The sequence below is a fragment of the Lutjanus erythropterus genome, chromosome 8 (assembly GCF_056507025.1).
Source record: "Lutjanus erythropterus isolate fLutEry1 chromosome 8, fLutEry1.hap2, whole genome shotgun sequence".
Taxonomy (NCBI): Eukaryota; Metazoa; Chordata; class Actinopteri; order Lutjaniformes; family Lutjanidae; genus Lutjanus; species Lutjanus erythropterus.
This window is the reverse complement of record NC_139324.1, coordinates 1,336,536-1,351,982: the sequence shown is the minus strand read 5'-3', so window position 1 is coordinate 1,351,982 and position 15,447 is coordinate 1,336,536. Positions and strand designations below refer to the sequence as shown.

Below are 15,447 nucleotides of genomic sequence, written 5' to 3'. Positions count from 1 at the left end.
AAGATCTTCTGGTTTTGAGGTCCATTACAAGCACAAACCATGAAGGATCTCAGGTTTTCCTCCCAGATGCATATCTAATTAAATTTGTTCAAAATAATACATTTAAGATTGAACTTTCTTTGTTTATCTCAGACAAGGTTACTGCTCAGTGTCACTGCGTACGCAATGTTCCCGCTACGAGGGGAGGGAGGGATGTCACGCCACAGGACGGGTGTTAAAAATATGGTGTGGTTTTATGACTAACTTTTATGGGTGTGCCCTGGGGGAGATAGGCAAGAGGACTGGATGAGGTAATTGGTAGAGTTGGCAAACGATGTGTTACCTAATACATGACTCTTGTTTTACTGAGGGGTGTATGTGAGACTGAGAGAGGGCAATGGAAGAAGGCAGGATGTGGAGATGTGTGTGTGTGTATGTCTGCTAGTTTGTATACATCTTTCCTGTTTTATGAATAACTTGAACATGTTTTTCTTGTAAATTCAACATATTTCTTTGTTTAAAAGACTGGATAGAAAAGAGAGTTGAAAGTGACAAGTATCAGGCCAGACCTGAATTCTGGTTGCAGTTACACCAAACTGACTTGACCTTTTTCTCTCTCTTTCCCTTTTTTTTCTTATTCTGCATTAACTGAATGACTGCAGACATTCTTGTGAGAAAAGAGGTCCTCAGTCTTCACGAGATGTGGCTACTCAGGCATTTTGATGAGCCAACACAAGGCCAGAACGCTGCAACTTCCCACTCACTACAATCTGAATGAGGCAATAGGAGGGATCTATTTTCATTACTCTGAATACGTATTGCCAAATGAAGTAGAAAAAGAGAAATTATTGTAAGTTAAGATTAAGTCTCGAAACACAATGTAAACTTACAGCAAGACTTTTCCTACAGTGAAGCTGAGTATCACATCAATCTACATTTGTTTAATTACACTTAAAAAGAGACATTCATTAGTTGATGAATGCTAATTCAATTTATTAATAAAATATTAAAAGTATTGCCATTCAAGAGTGAATGTAAGTTAAATTACTATTTACGTATCACCCATTCTCAAGAAATGAGACAAAACTGTATTTTTAGGGAGTTGTACTCAACTTCAACTTTTACTCTTCAATTACGTTGAAAAATTTTAATTTAAAAGGTATTAAACCTTTGTAACATGCCAACTTCCTTTTTTTTTCTTTTTTTTTTTTAATAGTTTTTTTGTGGTCGAGTCAGACAAAAAATAATGTATAACACAAAGAACAAACATTAGGTATACCTCCATATTTAATAAATGTAGCAGAAAATGCACATATCAAAATGCACATTTTTAAATTATAATTCTTATTTAGCTTTGATTTAGAAGGGCTGCTTAGGGCTATTTAGAAGAGTTTACATGTTATGGTTGAGACACGTGTTATAGCAATACTATTTGATAAATTAATTAAAAAATAAAAAGTTTACCAGTGCTTGAGCAGTATTCCCACCTTTTTTGAAACCAGGAAGTGAGACAGGGGTCCTTAGGGTATAGCTAACCCTTTCCATGCCTGATTAAATCATGTTTTTGTAAAAAAAAAAACAACCAAAAACTGATGGAATTGATGGAAATCAGGGATACAGCATTAAAAAGCCAAAATTTTCATTAAAAATATATTTTAAAACAAAGACAATTACAATAGCACATTTTACACCCTTCTTGTCAGAGGGGTATTATTAGTTTTAGATTTTAAGGCTTTTAGCATACTTTTTGAAGTTGTGAATTTTTGTCAGGGACAAGGCACAGAGCAAGTTTAGAATTTTAAAAAAATGAATTAAAGTATTAGGTAATAATGTTTAAAGTTCTTTGGGTAGGTCATGATTTGTTCCAATTCTTAAGAATAGGTGGAATACATTTTAAACTACAAAAGAGACTTTAAAAAAAACACTTTCATCACTAGAAACTCTTGGATGGTATTTAACCTGCTATGCTGCATAAGGATACAAACCTAAAGACAAATCTGAGAATTATACTATCATCACATACAACCTTCAGTTAGGATTTGATATAATCTGCATTTTGAATATCTACAGTAACTATGCCTGAGCTCCACAGTGCCTTCTGTCAGCCGGAGGGGGAACTTACACAGGTTGAAGTAAGGGGTTTGCGGCGAGTTGGGGAAGGCAGGGGTTTGGGGAAACACCTCACCACCAACTGTGGGCGTAGGACTGATGGGGCCACCGTCCATCTCTTCGAAGGCCTCACGGTAGCTGTGCATGTTTCTCTGGAGAGCAGAACAATTACATCAAACAGATCAAAATGCAAAGAGAGAAGTAAAAAAACGTGTTCCAACATGTATGTTTTCTACCTCCTTAGGTCGTCCCCCGGGGTTCATTGCTATGGCGTTGACAAACTCTGGAGAAACGCAGCGGATGGGGGAGCGAACTGGAACATCGGGAGAGGGGTCGTCATCAGGACCGTTCTGGTGTTGGCCCTCGCTGGTGATGCGACGGCGGGGCAGGGTTGCAGGCTCGTCCAGGGGCGCTGTCCGGGCCTGGACACCTGAGACCAAACACAAGTGAGTGTTAAAAACAAGCAAGGGCTGGTCACAGCTGCTCCACTGCACTGCTCTCCTCCAGCAGCTCCATCACCGTCATCACCGTTAATGGTTGTCAGCCGCTGTGAATGCTCACTGCACAGGCCATCGTGTGCATTTTGCAGACAATCAAACACTGCAAAGGATTTGCAGGCGGCGGTGGTTCTTCAAACTTTTAAATGTCACATGCACACACACAAGGTTAATGAAGGTTAGGTGCTGATCAAACTGAAGCCCATCAAGTCACAAGAAATACAACAAAAACTCTCCATGTTTCACATTCCCAACAAAACACACACAAACCATTGTACATGTTTCATAGTTTAGGGAAAATAAAATCTTGACCTTGGAAATATGCCACATAAAGTGATTCCTTTCAGCATTAGCTGAAACTATAATAAGTAAATATTTTTCAGAATTCCAGTGGGAAAATGTTCTCTTGCACAGATGATCAAGATGTTCTTATACACTGGTGCAAGCCGTTGGTTATCTAATGCGTCAATGCGCCCAGATCTGGCTGAAGCTCAAAGCAGCTAGTAAGCTCATTTCAGTTAATCTGGTTTGAACAGAGAGAGTCGGAGCCAGAGAGAGGACGAGAGAGAAAGCTACCGGCATAAAACAAACAGGATTTGAGTTAAGAGCTTTAAGCTAATATGTGATGCCATTGACTGGCGACTCGAGGTAGCAAAGCATGAAATGCTGGCCAAAGCAGCAAAGCCAATGTGAAAGACTATCACTGGCTGCCCTGCGCTCTGGAACAAGATGAAGGTTAATGGGAGAAAGAAGGTTAGTACAATAGGTTTAAAAAAACAAGTGGGGAAATTGGGGATAATAATTTCTGTTGTGCTGAGCAGTTTATCCTCTGAAAGTGCTACTTTCACTGGATGAATAATGTGTTTGATGGACCTGGAACTGTCTTACTGTTTCTTTGTCATAGCTCCTCTTTCACACCTAAATGAGAAGAAGTCTTAGCCAAGTTTCTCACAGAGAAAGTGAAGACAGGCACAAGCTGATAGTGACCTTAAAAACGTGATTGACAGCTTCCCTCAGTTTGACGCTGACTGACCTTTCCATACATGGAAAAACATGTAGACGCACCCTTCGATCCCGGCTGTTCTGGTAATTATGAAAATATTAATATCCCCTTCACCCAGCTTCACTTTGAAGTAGGGGAGAAAAATCCTGGCCAAATATCTGTGGGGAAACGTTAGTGATAGCAGCTGTGAAAATTTGAACAGTTAAACAGTAAGGAATGAAGTTAGCTGTCATGGCCACATAAATAAAAAATCTGAGATGTTGAGGAGAATTTTCTCTTAAGTTTCTTCACCTCAAAAAACTTTTTTTTTAATTATTATTAGCTTTTGATTAAAGGGAGAGTTCACTGCAAAATCAAAAAGAGGATGTCTGATTTCATACAAATGTACTGGGATTAGATGGCACTCAGCATGTGGTGCTTAAAGTGCCAAAAACATTTGAATAAGACTAAACAGAAATTTAGGAACTAGATAGTAGTAGTAGGAACTAATTTTCCTTCTACTGAACTACACCTGCCACTGTATTACCACGCTAGCTAGCTCAGTCGTGCTAACATTACAGCTCAGCCGAGGAAGACGCCATTAATGTGTTCATCCCACGCTACCACAAACATGAGCTTCTTGTCCATGGGTGAATGCACGCTTCTTTCAGCAGGTGCAGTTTGGTAGAAAGAAAATAGTTCCTACTTGACAACGAGGTTTAGCTTGAATAACTGCATAATGATTTCTGGAAAGAGACATTGCTGTTGAATTATCAAATGCTTTTGGTGCTTTGAGCACCACGAGCAGAGTGCCATCTAGTTCCTATATTATGGAGAGAAGGCAGACATCTGTATGGCTGGTATCTCTAAAAGTCAGCCACTCACTCCAAAATTATCTAGATGGATAAACAGCACTACAGGTAACGGATCTTAGGTTTTGGGGCTGAACTGTCCCTTTAATAAATCAGTGAACTTCATGTATTATTTTTACATAATGGAAAGAAATTTGTCCATCATGCCATCTGTTAGGAAGCTTGATTTATCTTCAGCTTCAAATAGCTTGGTATTGGCAGAGTGTTGCTTAAAAATTCTTGGAACTGACAGCTTAGAAAAGCATGTAGTCAACACCCCCAAACAGAAACACACCCACCTTTGCAGTGAGCCTGGAAACTGAGAACCAGATGTACCCACGATGCACTGCTCTACAGCAGAGCACTGTCAAACACTGCATTGTTGCCCTAGTGACGGTTAATGGTTTCCAGCTGGGATGGCTGCAGAACCTCGAGGACTGACATTTCTCAGCTATTTAAAATCCAGTCATCATGTGGATAAGCATGGTGTTGATTCCAAAAACATAAACTTGATAGGTGATCCTTTCTTTTCTTTGTAAAGGAGGGAAACTACTGTCCATATGCGACTGAGGGAGGTTATCTGAGGTACGAGTGAGGGGACTGCATTCCTGGCAAGGTCACTGCAGATCAATAAGAGACTTGTATTTAAAGGAGCAGTATGTAGCAATGGTGCATGCAAAAATGAGTACAGAGACTGTAGGTTAAAAAGGTTGAATTCCTATTTAATATATGGCTCTATGGTTGAAATGAGTTGCTTCCCCTTGCCCACTCCTCCTTAGACTCCAGGAAACTCTGCAGGCTGCAGGAACACTGCAGGAGCACAAGATGTGCAGCATCGTAAATGAAAAAACAAGGACGAGTCCTCCCCTCTAAGTTGATCAGCTGTTTGTACCTGCCAGTTGTCTATTGATGTGAATTTAAGTTACCCTGAAAACAAAAGCACACTGCTCCAAAAATACACATGCCATTAACATATTGCTTAATTGAACCATTCTAAACATCTGTGCCTTTTAAAAGATTATTAATGATTTACTGCAACTCATAAACAGACACTAATTCATTTGGAGAACATTCTGCATGAATCTGAACTCTAATTAACGAGAGATGGGCAAACAAAAATCCGGCCCACAATAGGAATTTCAAAGGGGGATGCTGTGGCGGTAGTGTTGTTGCCAGATTAGTGAGTATTTCAACTTTACATGTTTCCTTGATCTCTGCTGACACATCATGGTCATTTTATGATTTATTACAGATTTCTGCTGTAATAGTTCATTTATGATCTAGTGTTTGTGTGAATACTACTTGGAAGACATAAATGTCATGATGACTGCAGTTATGACCTCATTCAAGCTCAACAATCCAAGATTTTCTCAGTGACACTTGAATTTGACATTGTGTTGCTAAAAATCACTAAAAAGGATATTGTTGTCTGCGGTAAAGAGGCCAGACTGGCCCCCTGACACCCCAGGGCCCTGAACTGAACAATTCTGTCTGCATTGTGGTCGCCCTCTCCCAGTGGACACATACAGCTTTAGTGATGTTTCCAACTAGGACTGTGGTCCCTCTCCTAGATTTGGTGTCCTTTGTCTGGCTTTGTAAATCTTCAAAATAGTGCAAGTTTAAAAAAGCAGCCTTGAATGAGTCCAGTGTATCCTGGCCTCAGTATTGTTCCCCAAGTTTGGCAAAATGGATCTTGTGACAAAGCACTCTCCTGGCAAGGGACAGAGCCTCCTTTGTGCTTCCCCTGTCTCGTTCTTGTGAAACTTTAACATTATCCAATTGGGTTTTTTTTCTATGCCACAGTTGAGGTAATTCCCTAACCTTGAGGTAGAAAACTGCAACTCAGAACAAACAGGAATGAAGGATGAGTATGTACGCAGAGAGAAATCGATGGTTAGTTTGATGATGCTGCTCTGCCGATGACGACAGAGAGAATGTGTTATGTATAAAAGGAGGAAACAGGAAGTTAAACAAAAAGAATAAAAGAGAAATGGTTAAATGCAAACAAAAGCCCACCACACTCAAAGGCAGAGAAGATACAGACTTGAACGTGGATTGAAGGAACACTTGAAAAAAGGACCTCTCCTTTTTTTTTGAAAAAGTGTTCCTTCAGACAGGATGGGAGAACCAACCCGAGAGGGAGTGAGAACGGCGGTGCTCAGACTGAGAAGAGGTCATGCTGGGGATGACACTTTGGACACGAGCCGAGTATTCTGGGTAAAGAGATGAATGATGAGAGAAAGAAGAATGATGATGGCAAAACTAGGAAAAGGAAAAACAAGAAAGATGAGGTCCAGCCTACGACAAGAACAAGAAAGTAATTGATATTTTTCAACTATTTAAAAGATGCTCATTGGCATCATGAAAAAACAAGTGATGAAAAAGGGAGGATTTCAGTCGTGTCTGGATGAGAACCCCAGACCTGTGAAAGACCTCACAAGAGTGATCATTTTAGCACAAACCAATATCTTTCCCAACCTAAGCAGATCTTAAACACAGCGTTGTCACAGTGTAAAACATAATTGGTTTGTACATTATGCAAAATGAAAAAGAAACTCATGAGAGTTTTTGCAGATCTTTGGTTCCTATCTAGGCATGACCAAGGACGTCTGTGATACAGGACTCCAACATGGGTCTCATTTATCTAACACAAACAATACACTATACTTCCAACCTGTAATGGTGTGAAACTAGCATTTAGTATTGCATGATGTGAACAACTGACTCTGCATTTAAATGGCAGTAAAGTGACGTGAACCGTATTGTTGATTCTAGAAAACCTCTTTCTGGCATTTGTTATCTGAGGGCTCAGCTGTCACACTGCTTTATGTTGATTTTGTTCCATTTCTCACTGCTCTGCAGCATGTCTGATGTGCTTATCTAGGGACAGTCAACCTGCTGGGCTGAAGAGAACACTTCCCTTTTGAGCCTGAGTGGTGGCAACTGATGAGGTGACATTCAGGAAATGAGATAAGGACCAAACAGTGTTTTTCAAGAGTGTGTGTGTACAGTGCGTCAACATTACCATTCAGTAAATGTTGTGCTCTGCACAAAAACAATGATTACACACACCTGGTACAATGAATATATCCTGATGTTAAATTCTAAATTAAATATTGTTCAGTTAACAAACAGTTCACAGTTCAAAAATACCTCATTTTCTTCTTAACTGTAGTAGTATTTAATCATCTAGATATTTTTGGTGTGAGTGGCCAAGTTTTGAATACATCGACCATAGAGATGTCTGCATGCCAATATAATGGGACTAGATGGCACTCAGTTTGCTCAATGTGGCAAAAAATACATTCAGCATACACTATACAATATACTCAGTAATGTCTCTTTCCAGAAAACATGACCTGGTTGCTTAAGATAATCCACACACCTTGTTGTGAGCAGTTTCATATCGCACATATTTTCTTTCTACCAAACTACACCCCCCCAACCGAATCCTGGTGCTAGCTAGCTTGGTGCTAACGTTGCAGTGCAACCGAGGAGGACAACGTTAATGTTTACATCCTGCACTGTCACAAGCACAAGCCTCTCATCCATGAGTAGATGCATGCTACCTTCTGTGAGGTGATGCAGTTGGTGGACAGTAGAAAGAAAATACTTCCAACATTATCTTGACCAACCATGTCATGATTCCTTGAAAGAGACATTACTGTTGAGTTTAATTTTTTACTTTGAGCACCACAAACTGAGTGCCATCTAGTTCCATTATATTTGAGAGAAGGAAGACATCTCTGAGGTCGATACCTACAAGACTCTGAAACTCACCCCCCTCAATCTAGATGGATAAACAGCACTTCAGGTAAGATGGAAAAAATATGTATTTTTTTATTCAGAAGTGACTTGTCCCTTTTAACAACAGGGTAATATTGTTGTGTCTACTGAAAAAAATGGTTGGTTGTGAAAATAATTAACCGAATGTAGAATATGGGTGCTTCTTGGGAGAAGTTATAGTATAAGTCTGCAACTAAAATTCAGTTCAAATTTTCGACTCTTAGCTCTGTAGACACTAAGTGGATTGTAAAGGTCAGCCCAATGCTAGAATATATCTTTAAGCCAAAGGAGCCACACATGCCTTAGAAAGGTTTTGCATGTACTGTATGTAAATGAATACAATATACAGTAACTCTGGCATGACTTACTGTTTTTATTTGTCTCATCACAATATGTACAACCAAATAGTGTGGTCTCCTTCTTCTGCAAGTAAAGATAAACTGAATGTGTCAGCTTGTCACATCTGTGACCTCAGCAGTCTGTCACTGTTTTCCAGTAGCCAGTTGTCTCTCCAAATGTACTTCTGTGAACTCAAAGATGTTTACAGTTTACTCTGAATTATGAAAGGGTCGCTCGAGGCAAAACCAAAGTTTAAATGTAATATTTCCACAGACTGTGCCACTCCCCTCACTCGCCCACATTTCTTCTTTGTTGGATGTACTGTAGGTCAAGGCAAATACCTTTACCAAAGACAGGAGGGAAGAGTGTAGTGTCTAATTTTGGATGTTAAGATTGTTTTTTATTGTTCCTGGCAGACTATAGAAATCTGTTAGATCACATAAATATATTTAAAAATGTAACTTGCTGTTATTTTTTAAATTATTTTTTATAAATTAAAGGTACTGAAGTAAAGAAAATGGAGCTAAGTTACAGGATGAAATAACTTAGTGTTGGATCTTACCAGCCACTCTTTGGGCCACCAAACCTTCAACGTTGAAGACTTCATCTGGCTCAGCATCTCTTGGTTGGGGTGATGCTGAGGCAGCACTAGGGCTTCTCTGGGGCTCAGAGACCTCTGCAGCAGGGGACAATGTGCTTGGTGGGTAGATGTTGATGGGCTTGGACTGAATGTGACCCACTACAGTTGGGGAGACTTGTGAGGAAGACCCAGTTCCAGCTGTTTCAGATGTGTAACTCAGAGATCCCTGGACAGGTGCAGGCTCTGGTGTACTAGGCTTCCCGGGTGACATCTGAGCCAGTGATGTGTGGCTGGACACGGGGCCAGAAAAGTGGGTATGAATGGCAGCATCGGCCTGGTAGGAGGGCCTGGTTTGGCCCTGGGAGAAGGACGGCTGGGTGGTCACTACAACACTGTTTTCCCGCAGTGGAGCACTCTGGGACTTTGGCACCAGTGAACGGCCTGGTTCCAGGTCCAACATGAGAAGATTAAGGGTTTCAATAGATTGCTCAATTTCTTGCTGGGAGGTGCTGTGACGATGAGGAAACTGTGGGAGGCTGTGGTGGCTGGGAATCACTGCTACAGACGGTGGTGGACTAAAAGTGACGCCCTCAGTTACTGGCTCCTCGGGCACACCAAATTGCTGCCAAACATTGAGACCACGCTGGACGGCATCCCTGCTACTGGTGGTGCGGGTAGGAGCTTGTGGCATAGAGCTTGGCTCTGCACCAAATGACTGAGAGCGGTACAAATTGCCATTCTGGGTAGCCATGTAATTGCCCGAAGAAACCCCCGGGGCTGAATCACTTTGGGTTAAAGTGGCAGGTTTGTTGGATGTGCCAACCTGTAGCTGGACGGTTTCCAGAGGCTTCTCTGGGACGCTGCACTCCAGATATGGCACATGGTCCTGGCCATTGATGAGTGACTCAGACTGGTAGTAAAGATCCGCTGGTGTAGCCCGGCCATCCGTGGAGGAAAATGTCCCTAGACTGTCCACACTGTTGCCCTCTTGGCTGATAGGCAGCTCATCATCTAAAATGTCTGTCTCACGGTCAATGCTACTATGCCCATTGACATGGACCTGGGCAGGCACCAAGTGAAGCATGCCTCCAACAGCAGAGGTCGGAGTGGACAGGTAGCCCTGTCGATGCATGGGCCCCTCCAAGCCACTCAGCAGCTGCTCCAGCTCCTGTTTCTCTTGGGGACTGATTGGCTGTTGCACAGGTGGGGTGTGGTGATGAACTGGGGGTAGCTCCTCAGCTACGGGAACGTGTGTCTGGCTCACCGTGGAAGCCTGAGGGGCTGCTGTCGCTTCATCAGTTCGGTCAGTTTTGATGGAAGCAGTAGAGTTTCCTGAGTCGCTGCTCACTGACAAGGCATGGTCAGCCGCGGGTAGTGCATGTTCAACAGCAGTGGGTGGGAGGCCGTTCGCTGTGACTGTTCCTTCAACAGACTCCTTTTTACGAACTTTGGCGTAGAGGCTGCCGTCCAGGGGTCCTTGGGTATGGATGACTTCTGCAAAAAAACAAGAATGACAGAGGCTCATTAGCATCAAATGAAGCCAAATACAACAATCACAGCTCTTTAATTTTAAATCCCTCATGTACTTTTAGAACCATAGTACTTTGGACATTACAGACATAAATGTGTAATGTGTAAACACACATCAAGACATTGAGAAGCAAAGAGAAAGAAGTACTGATCAAAAGAAGCAGGGGTATTAGGAGATTATGTGGGCATGGTCAAAACAGCTGCAGTTAAATTAAACACTGGCTCATGTCCACATTTTCTACCAGCTTCAGGAAATGAGCAGAGTCTGTGGCATGCACTGTGGAAAAAACGATGAAATAACAGGAGTCTGCCTTGCACTTTCTCTAGCCAGTTGGATTAATCTGTGCCACCTGAGGGATTCTGGCATAATAGAAGATTGATGGGCTGTTGATTTGATTTGCTTATGATCCCCACAACTGTGAACACGACAACCTGATGTAGAAAACAGCTGGATGACTGGACGCAGGCTTTTAATCTGGCAATTTGGTAACTCAGAACCTCTGATGGAATGCTGCAATGTAGACTGTGTTTGCTGAGCGCAAATGCACATGCACACATACTATGCAAACACACCCATGCACATACACATTCACACATGACCACACCCAGGTTCAGTGAAGAATTAGGGTGCCCCAATCAGAAGAATTTAGTCATCACTGGAAAATCAGCCTCACATGAGGAAGGCCTGGAGGCTTTTCTTGGCCTCTGAAACCCAAAGCAAAACAAAAGCTCAACATACTAAGAGTCACACTGAGAAGGCTGAAACACACACACACACACACACACACACACACACACACACACACCAGCTTATATCAAGTAAGCTCTTTTTTCCTACCTCCTGCATTCTTTCATTCAGTCAAAACAGAGCACCAATGCACTAATTTCCAGTGTGATCAAAGGGAATCTAAATGAGTCTCTTCTTCTTAAGTCTAAAAAAAATCTACTACCTCACATCTTCCACACCATTTAGTAACAGTTTATGTGGTTATGCGTACTTCAATGGGGGCAAAAAGAACAACAGTACCACCTTAGATAGATAATTATTCTTCTATTGTCCATGAAAGTTCCCAAGAAACCTCATAACCCATGATGAGGCATGTCCTAATAACAAAATCAGATTCTACAGCTGGGGAAAGACCTGCACAAAGAAACTGTCTGTGTCTCTGTAACTTATAGATATCTCCATCTCAGCTTTAGTGAATACAGGGCTCTGTAATGGAGCTCAGTGGGCATACACAAACTGGGTACAGCAAGATCTCCTTGGCTGGCCCAGGGCAACTTGCCAAGGGAATGGCGCAATGTAGCGGCTGCACTGTCAGGCTGCTGGTGGAAACAAATCTTGGTCACAGAAAATCTCAGAATATGTTTCCTAGTACCAATGCATTGGTGAGTTTACTTTGATTGGTACATTGGTGGACCACATGCGTGAAGAAAGAGGCTATGGTAGCTGATACTACCATTTGGACAGTGTTTTAACTGTGGTTTAGTCAGTTCAGTATATAATTTCTCATGGTAATTGTCAGAATTGCTATAAAGAATTATGGTCCAAATAATCTTATGTTTGGTCACAGTTAAAGTGATAATTTGTATTATTTAATGTGGGGTTGTATGAGATACTTTTCTCCAATAGATACAATTTGGCACGCCCCCAGTTAGGGTTAGGGTTAGGGGCACCAGCACGGAAGATAAGCAAAGAACTGCTGTGGACAGACTCAGCAACAAAAGGTATTTTAGCCATGAAAGAGGTATGCCTAAAAAAACAATACCAGTGTAAGTGTACGCTATATTCAAAATATTCTCACCACTTTACTTTGCAGCCTTTTCTGAAGGAAAATTGACATTATACGAGCCAAATTTTACTCTCTCTAAACCAACTAGACCCCTTTTGTGAAATCTGTTTGTTTCGTTTTGCAGTTGCTGGTCTAACACTGCATTGATCTGTCAGTGTGTTTGTGATATTGTGTGACTTTGTAGTTTTAAAAGGACAGTTTGGATTCACCCAAGTCTGGCAGAAAAACAAACTAACAGATTTTGGGAGCAGTAGATCAGCAATCCCTGTGTTCTATGACATAAACAGTCCTAAACAGTTCCCTAAACAGTTAACTGCTGAGACAGGAGGCTCCAAATCAAGTCATGATTACACATTTATATAGCTCATGAAACTGCTTAAGTATCAAGTTTAAGCATGTATTCCCATCAACATGAGCGTGCACACACAAACTACACACACTTTTAATGCCTCAGTCAAGCCGATAAACATAGACATAAGTCATGAAAGAGGAGCTCCCCTATCTTTCTCCATTTCAGTACCTTTAATCACCTGCCCTGTAGCCAAATGTGACTCACACAATTAGGATGATCAGCCACAGCTCAGCTGATTTCACACCCTAAGAACCTAAACTCCAAAAACTTCAACAAGTCACCTCAAAGCAAGCCAAAGCTTTGTCAAACACCTCCACAGGAGCAGGCTCCCCTACCTGTGTGAGCAGTGGATGACGGCACAGTCCCAATCTAAGCTGGGAAAAGCCCTGCAGAGGAGCCCCCACAGTGGGACATGAGGGATTACAGCATGAGTTGGGGGAGTTGGTTTTGGCTTTTGATCCTTCTCCTCCTCCCCTCTCCTGTATAGCTGTCTGGTCGGATCAGGACAGCTACTGCTGTTGCTGGCTGCTCGGTGGCTCTCACTAGTCTAAAGGCTGCCCCTGCTGTGAGTGCGTATGTGGGAGGTCTATCACAACAGCCTGTTTGACGGTGTGTGTGTGTGTGTGTGTGTGTGTGTGTGTGGGAGGAGGGGGGGTGAGGGGCAACTGCAATCGAGAGTATATTGTTTGATAGAATGATATCAGCCCCCTATCAGTCATGCACGCCTACCTCTTTGAGGTACATATTGTTACTAACCCTCACTGTGTGAACAAAAAGGTTTTTACTTTTCTAAAAGGGCTTTAAATCAAATAATAGTCTTATATCCAGGATATAAGGCTGATTTATGCTATAGCTGGAAAAAACGTGCTTATACACACACATATACACACACAAGCAAGCAATAAGTCCCTTGCATGCACCATACAGAGAGATGCCCCTCCTGTATCCCACTAGTGTTGAAAACACCCATGTAATGGAAAGAGTTACTTCGTCCAGCAACAGTCATTTAATGAGTGCTCCAAGCTAGGAAGCAAAGAGAAAACTCCACCCTGCTGCAGGCAGATGGAGAAAACAGAAAAGCTTAGTGGGTAAAAAATAGAATATGTCGAGTGGCTGCTGATCTGATTTGTGTATAATAAAAAAGGGGCTCATTGTCTCACTGGTAAAGACTAAAAATAATAGATAGAAGTCAGATGCAGGTAGATTAACAGTAAGTTGACAAATGCAACATTTTTCCAACAGTTTGAAAACTCCTCAATCTGTAGTCCAGTTCGTATCACCTGGTCATCTGTACACATCAGCATGCAGGACAGTCACTTCACTTCACAGCACAATCCACAACAACTGACAACAAGCACATACGTCATTCTGGCTGATAACAATAAACATGTGACTTTGGCCTCGACAGAACTTTCTCATTTCTAGCAAATTCAATGGGAGTTCAGGCTTTCCCCTAGCTTTTTTGCTTTGGGGGGGATCTGAGCTGGAATGAGCGTGGTCCATCGTTGGGGACCCTCTCGTCAAAGGACCCCATTACCATGATTACAGAGCATTTGGACCTGAATAAACAGTTAACACTGATTTGTGCTCACATTTTTTTTTATTTTAGCAATGGAACACTGTTTTTATTCATTTATTCATTAATTAATTTATTTATGCATCTATCCATCCATCCATCAGTCGTGGTGTTATGGGTGGGCCTAACGGGCCTGGGCCCACCCACTTATACAACTGGCCCACCTTAAATGACTGGGAGAACATATATTTTCTCAAAAGTTTCCATTTGACAAAAAGACAACATTTATTCAGCTAGTATCACATGTGAGGTCTGGACCAATCACAGTGGGCCATAATTCGTCGCACCAGATATGTTACACTTGTACATTCATGTCACACTATGGCGGTTGTTCAGCAGAAGTGATGATCGATGTACTGAGGAAAGCTTATCATTGTTTTATTTTATACCTGCAGATGCATTTTTCATCAAAACTAGAACGTCAATAAAATGTAGACGATACAGGAGGTAGAGCTGAATATTGCTGCTTGACTTGATGTCTTCAGATGACCTTCACAGCACAGATAGTTAAGTTTATGAATGAACAGCGCATCACACCACGCTCTCTCTCCTGTTAAAAGTCATTGTAGCTCACCCATTATTCTTATCGCTTCGTTTCTCTCTCTCCTTACAATCAATTTAAAGAATAATCCAGCCAGATTAAATGAAAATGCATTAAAAGAAATAAAATGACACTTTTCTTAATGAACTGATATACTGATCTACTTGATCCATAGCGAAAAAAGTGTCATAATCAACTGGAAGTGCTCGTCGCCATCCACAGTATGATACCAGTGATTTTTGTTAAAGTGAGATTACCAGTTGGAAACAGTGTTAACTTTTATAACTAAAAGGCCCAACCAAAGTTAACCGTGGCCCACCAAAAATTAAAATCCTGGCGCTGTGCCTTCCATCCATCCATCTTCATTAATCAATTCACTCACCAAGTTCAGTCTTGTACAGCCATGCGGAGTATCTACAGTCTGACAGCCATGCTGGATCACAGCCAGACTGACAGTGGTGACCCGTCTGCAGCTTTTTACTGCGTGCTTCGGTGGGAGGGCTGGAACAGGTGTGTTTGGGTCTAGTCGTGG

At 41.7% G+C, this 15,447-nt stretch overlaps 1 protein-coding gene across 1 annotated transcript in view; it reads right to left on the bottom strand.

Moving 5' to 3' along the window:
• Positions 1–15,447, bottom strand: part of tns1b (tensin 1b) — a 311,171-nt gene that overhangs the window by 25,180 nt on the left and 270,544 nt on the right. The window contains exons 17-20 of the mRNA XM_084724224.1: positions 9,106–10,617; positions 6,551–6,631; positions 2,325–2,518; positions 2,102–2,240 (exon numbers count right to left, since the gene is read on the bottom strand). Coding sequence (XP_084580350.1) covers positions 2,102–2,240; positions 2,325–2,518; positions 6,551–6,631; positions 9,106–10,617 — 1,926 coding nt within the window. The remainder of the gene's footprint in view (positions 1–2,101; positions 2,241–2,324; positions 2,519–6,550; positions 6,632–9,105; positions 10,618–15,447) is intronic.